Source organism: Cervus canadensis, chromosome 26 (assembly GCF_019320065.1).
Source record: "Cervus canadensis isolate Bull #8, Minnesota chromosome 26, ASM1932006v1, whole genome shotgun sequence".
Classification (NCBI taxonomy): Eukaryota; Metazoa; Chordata; class Mammalia; order Artiodactyla; family Cervidae; genus Cervus; species Cervus canadensis.
Genome location: NC_057411.1, coordinates 52,279,661 through 52,286,872, shown reverse-complemented (window position 1 = coordinate 52,286,872; position 7,212 = coordinate 52,279,661). Strand labels below are relative to the sequence as shown.

The 7,212-nt window shown below is 69.5% G+C and overlaps 1 protein-coding gene across 1 annotated transcript; it reads right to left on the bottom strand.

Moving 5' to 3' along the window:
- Positions 1-1,374: 1,374 nt before the first annotated feature.
- Positions 1,375-4,923, bottom strand: NKX1-1 (NK1 homeobox 1). The gene is made up of 2 exons (XM_043448554.1): positions 4,473-4,923; positions 1,375-2,414 (listed from the first exon to the last, which is right to left on the bottom strand). Exons 1-2 carry the CDS (start codon positions 4,921-4,923, stop codon positions 1,558-1,560), a joined length of 1,308 nt encoding a protein of 435 aa, XP_043304489.1. The 3' UTR covers positions 1,375-1,557.
- Between the last annotated feature and the right edge of the window lie 2,289 nt (positions 4,924-7,212).

The following is a 7,212-nucleotide window of genomic DNA, read 5'->3' as shown; positions in this document are numbered from 1 at the left end:
GGGATGATGGATCCTGCCCCTCCGCAGTCCTGAGGGGGTGCCCAGCGGAAGTGCAGGCTGCGGCTTCTTGCTCCGCAGCCCCGGGACCCTGCTTGGGCTAAGTGCACAGTAACCCGGGAAGCTTGAGGCCAGGAGACTTCGGGGGCCCAATGTCCGCTGCCTGCGCCCTCGGGAAGCCAGGCCTCGGTGGTGAGACTGGGGGCGCTCTCACTCCACACCCGCCCGTCCTGAGATTCGGGCCTCCTGGCTGCCTGCAGGTTGGGCAGAGGATCCCAAGGGTGCTGACCGCCAGCCGGAAGGTTACTGCAGAATTTCTGCAGCACCGGCCCTGTGCAGGTGGGGCGCCCGGGGTGGGGGGTGGTGCTGCGGGTGAGGATGGAGGCCCAAGGCCAGGGTGGGGGCTGCAGCGCAGTTCAGGGCAGTTCAGCCACCCCACCCAACCCCCTCTGCCCACCAGAGACAGCGAGGCAACGCGGTGCGCCGTCCTCCACCCCCACCGGCTGGGGGTGGCTGTCACCCACTGGCCGCAGGGTCATCCTGCTCCACGACCCCAGCCTCAGCCCTGGCCCCGCAGTCAGTGACCAGCACAGGGAAGAGTCCCTCTGAGAACACGCGAGTTGGTCACGGAGAGGGATGTCCCCCCGTGGGCGCAGGGCTCGGCCACGGGGCAGCCGCAGGGCTGGGCAGGCACACGGCCCCGCCACTCACTGTCCAGCGACCGTGGGAGGCCACCCTGAGTGCCCGCGGAGGGGACCCCATCACTGCGCAGTAGCACCCGCATGCGGAGCCTCGCCACCTGCCTCCCCGACCCCGCGCTCCAGAAGCCGGCAGGAGGGGCTCGGTGCCGGGCTGCGGGCAGAGAGGCGCCGCTGCAGGGACCCCGCGGGCTGGGCTCAGGCGCCTCCCCGGGAAGCAGCAGACGCCCCCAACCACCTCGGCAGGGCTGGTGCGCAGGACTGGCGGGGCCGAGGCGCAGTGAGACAGGAGCACCAGGCAGGGGCAGACCCAATCCCTGCTGCGGCCCCGCCAGCCCTGGCAAAGTCCCCGCGACTTTCCTCATCCCCGGGCGCCCCCCGCGGGGGGAGGGGAAGAGGAGGTCCGGAGGCTTGGGGGACTTTAGGAGTAGGGAAGGCAGGGGACCCGGTTCTCTGGGGCTGGAGGCTCCACGGCGAAGGTGCCCAAGCACGTGGGGGAACTCGGGGCGCAGGACGTGCCAGCCTGGCCACGGGAACCCGGGCCGGCGGGGAAACGGGGGCCCACGGCTCGCGCGGGGTCCAGCACCCTGGGGCGCCTGGGTCGCGCCGAAGTCCCCCCGGAAGGGCAGCGAGGAGCCTGAGGGACGCGGGCCTCCTTCGGTTTATTGATTGGGTAGAGTTCGGCAAAGTGCTTCCGAGCGGACCGAGCTTGGCCCCGACGCACGCGGACAGTCGTTTATAAATTTAAAACTCTTCTGTAGCAACCGGCTATATACAGAGTCAGCGACCGCGGCCTTGCCAAAGAGCCAGCCCGCGGGCGCCCTCGAGTCCTCGGGCCGCCCGGCCGGTCCCGCGGCCGCGCTCAGAGGTGCGGCGCGTAGAAGGCTGGCGCGCCGTAGGTCTGCGAGCCCAGCACGAAGGGCGAAAGCACCGCCGGGCTCGACAGGAAGGGCAGCTGCGCGGCGCACACCAGGCCGCCGGGGCCGTGCGCCGGGTACCCCGCCGGGCCGTGCATTGCGAGCGGCGCGCCCATGGGCGGCGACGGGCTGAGCGGGCTGAGGCCGCCGGGCAGCCCTGCGCCTGGCCCCGCGCCCGGGCCCGCGCCCCCGCCGCCGCCGGTCGGCGCGCTGGTGTCGGCGCCCGGGTTCTGCTTCTTCCACTTGGTACGGCGGTTCTGGAACCAGATCTTCACCTGCGTCTCGGTGAGGCTCAGCGACAGCGCCAGGTTGAGACGCTCGCACACCGACAGGTAGCGCGTCGCCTTGAACTTGTTCTCCAGCGCCACGAGCTGCTCGTAGGTGAAGGCGGTGCGCGCGCGCCGCGGCTTCCCGGACTTTGAGTCGGAGCCCGTGCGCTTCCGCTTGGGCTTCGCGGCCGCCGCCGCCGCACCCTGCGAGGCCGTCCCTGCGCCCCCAGGCGCCGCCGCCGCGGCGGCTCCCTGCGGGCCCGGGGCTCCGGGCGAGGTCCCGCGGGGACCCGGGGCCGCGGCCTCGTCGACGGCGCCTGAGGGTGCCTCGGCTTCTCCCTGGCAGCCCGACCCGCGGGCCCCGAGGCCGCCGCCGCTGCCGCCTCCCCGCGCCTCCGCGCCGCGGGCCGCCTCGTCCTCGTCGTCGTCGTCGTCGGGCGCCTCGTCACCGCTGTCCGCGCTCGGGCTGCGGCCGCCACCACTGCTGTAGCCGTTGGCCTCCGCCTCGTCCGCCTTGCAGGGGTCGCCGGCGTCTGAGGGCCGGGCGGGGCGGGAGGACAAGACAGTTAGGACCGGCGCGCTCCCTTCCGCGCTCGTCCCCGCCGTCCCGCGCCCGTTTCCATTTCTTCTCTGCCGCCTCCCCGGCCCCGGGCGCTCTCGTTTCCCTGCCCGCTCCCTCTCTCCTCCCGCGCTCCGCGCGCCCCGCACCCCCCGCATCCCTCCTCTCCCGCGGCTCCTCTTCCCGCAGTCTCCCGGGTCCGCGCCTTTGCCCGAGCGGGGCGGACCGGGCCGCCGGGTTTACGGCGGGGGGAAGGATCCCATCGATCCGCGGGTCAGATACAAACTTAATTAAACTCATTTTGTGTAATGTACAAACTAGTTAAACGGCCATTTAATTTATTTCGGCGTATATTACCCTCCAATTACCGCAAGGCTCCGGGCCAGCCAATTACTGAGCATTTAAGAGTGGGCCGGACCAGAGGCCTGGGGTGAGGTTGGAGCCCGCTGCCTGAGGCGATTTCGGGGGACCAAAAACGCTGCCCTGGATCCATCCCTAGCTCGAGCCTTGGGGCCTAGAACTTGGCCCCTGGGCTGAGGCCCCAGCAGGCCTGGACTGGGCCTGACCGGGAAATCCCGGCCTGGGTGGTGGGGGTCCAGGGCAGCGCTGAGATCCCGGGGATGGAGTCCCTGCTTGGCCTGTCTGAGCAGCAGCCCGGGATCCTCCAGGCAGAGGCCCGCAAGGTGGCTGCAATCCGAATCTCAGAAATTTGAAGGACGGCGTCTGACCTGGTGGCGGCCTGGCGTGGGGTTGGGGAGTTTCTATGCAGCCCCGGCTCCACAGGTGGTCGTACAACCAGGGAAGAAGCCAGGACAGCCCCCAGCACTGTGCCAGGCGGTGGGGCACCAGGCCCCGTGAGGACAGCACCGAGAACTGGAGAATAAAGGACAAATGCAGTCCTGGGAGACTCCTCCAGGGTGACCACAGAGGCTGCCCGGAGGCGGGCCTCCAGGTCCCCAGGTACCCCTCGCTGCAAGCAGAGACTGTGCCAAGATGAGCCCGAGAGTACTTTGCTCCTGTTCTGTCCAGGGCTGGACTGAGGAAGAGGGGGCCTGACCGCTCCCTCCCTGAACCCGAGAAACTGGGCCTTCTGACTGTTCCCCATTAGAGTGGAGGCTCTGTGTGGAAACTCCCAGAACCTCGCCAGGCGGGAAGCCTGAAGGGTCCCCTCCAGTTCGCCCGGGTGTTAGTCCAGCTCTGAGGGTGCCCCAAACTGGAGACCCCTCTCCTGGAAAGGCCCCCCAGCCCTGCCCGCCCTGCGCACCTCTCCCTGCCAGGCAGAGGGCCCGGGAAGTTGGCTGGAGGAAGGGCCAGGGGAGGGGGCACCGAAAGCAATCAGGAGCCGGTCGAATGCAATTCTCGATCAATAGCGGCCCCTAATAAGTGTAATAGGTTTTAATCGAGTAATTATCCGAATTTTGACCCTATAATTTAGATGTTCGGGGGGAGTTTGCAAGGTGCTTGAAAGAGATATGCATGCAGCCGTAATGGGATATCGACCGGGCCGCGGCTCGGGCCGCCCCATTAGCGGTTGCTTTCCGCCGCTAAGCACATTTCCCCTTAACTGTAATCGAAGGGATTTAATTGTTTTTCCAGAGATAACCAGCGTTTTGTCACAATTAGTCTGATTTGTCCCCCCAAAAAATGAGAGAGAAAGAGAAAGAAAAAAAAAAAGGAAAAAAATGAATGGAGGGCGGGGGCCTCGCGAGGCTGCGGCGGGAGTGGGGAGGTCACGGCGTGCGAGCCCGCCATGCCCAGGGCGCGCAGTAGCCAAACCTGCGCCGGCCGCGCGGCCCGCAGCCCTGCGCCCGGCCCGGGGAGCCATCTGGAAAGCACCGGGCGGTGCGGGCCGGGAGTCCGGGTCGGACGCAGGCGGCGGGCGGGCTGGTGCGGGCCCCGCGCGCTGCGAACTTTCCCACAGAGCCCTGGCGCCGGGCCGGCCAGGTTCGCCGAGGGGTCCCGGGAGCGCGAACGCGTAGCCGCGGCCCGTGCCCCTGCCCTGGAGACCCGGCGCCGGCCCTGTCGTACTCACGCGGCGGCTCAGCTCCGGTCCCGGCTCCAGCTCCGGCGGCGACGAGGGCGCGGCGCTCCAGCTCCTCCGAGCGCGGCGGGCGTCCCGGGGCGGCGGGGGCCGGGACGCACGGGGCGCAGGCAGCGGGCGCCACGGGGCCCAGCAGCACACAGCGGCGTCTTCTGCTGTTGAACTTGTTGGGGTCCAGTATGTCCAGCACCGAGAAGGAGGTGGGGCGCGGCGGCGGGCCGGGCCGGGCCGCGCCAGCCCCCTCGGGCGCCGCGGGCACCGTGTCGCTGGCGGCTAGCGGCGGGGCTCCGGCTCGCGGGAAGGCAGGCAGTTCCGCGCGCCCGTCCATGGCGTCCCGGGCTGCGGCGGGCGCGGGCGGTGCGGGCCCTGGGCCTGGCGCGGGCGGCGGCGGCGGCGGCAGCGCGGGGCCGTCCCCGGGAGCTGCCGGGCCGCTCGCGCTCATGCCGGCCTCCCGCCGCGTCGGCCGCTCGGGCCCCTCCGGCTACTGGGCTCCCATCCCCGGCGGCCCGGGCGCCGCCGCTGGGTCCTGCGCCGGCGGCCGCGGCTCGGCTCGCGCCCCGGCTCGGTCCCCGAGCCGCCCCGCGCTCGGCCGGTGCTGCTGCCGCCGCCTCCGCCGCCGCCTCAGGCGCCCGCCGCGCCGGGCCGGCTCCTTTATGGCGGCCCCGCCGGCGGCGCCCACGCGCCCACTCGCCGCACACACGTGCGCCCGCCGGCGGCCGCGGGCTCCGCCGCCCTCGTTAGCGCGCGCGCCTAATTGGCTGCGAACGGTCCCGGGCGGAGGAGGCGGGCCCCTCGCGGGACACACGGACGGCACCCCGGGCCCGACCGACAGACGCGCAGCCCGGGGACAAGTGCGGTGCGCGAGAGGCTGTCGCGGTTCGCTTCGCTTCCGCTCGTCCGGAAACGCCGCCGGCCCCCCAGGCTTGGGGCGGGGGGACGCAGCCCCCTTAAATAATTGCGGGGGCCCCGGGGCGCGCCCGGCGAGTTGGCTGGGGCATCCCAGCGGCTCGCGAGGCTGCCGCGCCCCTCGGCGGCTGGGCGAGCCGTGCGGTCCCCACGGACCGATCCCCGGGATCTTGGCCGCGTCGTCAGCCCTCTCCCGGGCGTTTCGCGGGCCTCAGTCCCGCCTCCCTCGTCCCTCTGCTCTCGAGTCTCCCGGTCTCGCTCGCTTAGCGACTCGGGCCGGCGTCCCCTCACGCCCCCGCCCCCTTCGCGCCGTCAAATTAGGGCCTGGCCTCGTGTCCGCGCCGGGGGCGGGGCCGACGGCCCCCGGGGTCGCTCATCAGAAGTGGAATCGAACGCGGGGACGGCCGGCTGGGCCTCCCGTCCCCGCCCCAAAACAGGGGCCGAAAAGCTCGTGCCCAGGGCAGGAGGCTTACACAAAAATCGATAGCCTCCTGGAAGGGGAGACAGAACCGCAAACTCCCCTCCCCGCTCCCAGAGAAGTCCTTCGGTCCGGGTGTTACGTGTGCGTTTCTCCACACCGCGAGGTGCGCACCGCCCGGCCCTGCGGCCCTCGGGGGGCCGGCCCGCGTCCGAGGGCGGGCCGCCGCTCTCTCCTCCCGGCGCCCGCCGATGAGCACACAGGCCGCCGCGGGACCCAGGTGGGAGCCGGCGGTGGGAGCGCGCGTGCAGGGTCCTCAGGGTGTGCGCTGTTGGCGGCGGGGTGTGCGCGCGGGCGTGTGCAAGAGCGGTGTGCGCCGCCCCTCACTGCGGTCCCCGGAGCCTGCTCTGCACACAAGGACGGGTCCTTTGCAATTACCGCGGGCAATGATCCTTTGGAAGCAGAAATTAAAAGTTGGGAGAAATAATGGGGGACCGATTGGCTGTAATTTGGGCCAAGCTCGGACAGGCTGATCCTCAGGGAGGTGGGGGCGGGGTGGGGGGATGGGGAGGCCAGACGTCCCCTCCCCCAGCCCTTCCCCTCCCCCGCGTGCTGGTCCGTCCGGAGATTCTAATCAGACCCACAACACTGTGTCCTTCCTTGCCAGGACTTGATTATTCTTTATCTTTAAATTATAAATCACCTCTGGGGGAAGGAGGGTGGATAATCTCTCATCACAGAGAGGTAATTATCTCCTTCCCACCCCCACCTTCCTGGAGGGACTCTTAGGCTCTCTCCACCCCTCCCCCAGCAAAGTTTGAACATAGATGCGCACACCCATTCGCACGCACTCACACACTTGTTCACCAGCACACACCACACACAGGCACAAATTCATTCAAGAGCACCCAGGCACGAAAAGGCAGTCACATCCCTGCAGCCAGCCTCACCCCTGCCCGCCGGCTCCAAGCTGGCCTTGGTGCCCCTCCACTGTCTCCATGAGGAGGGGCACGCGGTCCCTGCCCCCTGAGCTACTGCTCAGAGCCCACCCCACCCCCAGGCACAGCTGCTGGGCAGTCCTGGGCCCTGACCTGGTTCTGGGTGGCCGAGGCTCAGAGTGAGGCAAGCCCCTGGAGGGCACGCTCACACACCATGCCTGGCCCCACCGCAGGTCACCAGGCGAGGCACACACACCGCAGTCAAGACCCCCAGCCTTTGCTGGGTGGGCGGAGGGCGGGGCGGGCAGGAGCCTGCGCTCACTCTGGTTACACGCTCATGTGAGGAAGAGAGATGTGAGCTCTCTTGGTACAACTTTCATTCCACACGAGCACACACACACATGAAATGACGGCCTGTATAATGTAGATGTAGTGTAATGTATGGTGATTATCACTAAAGCACAGTAAA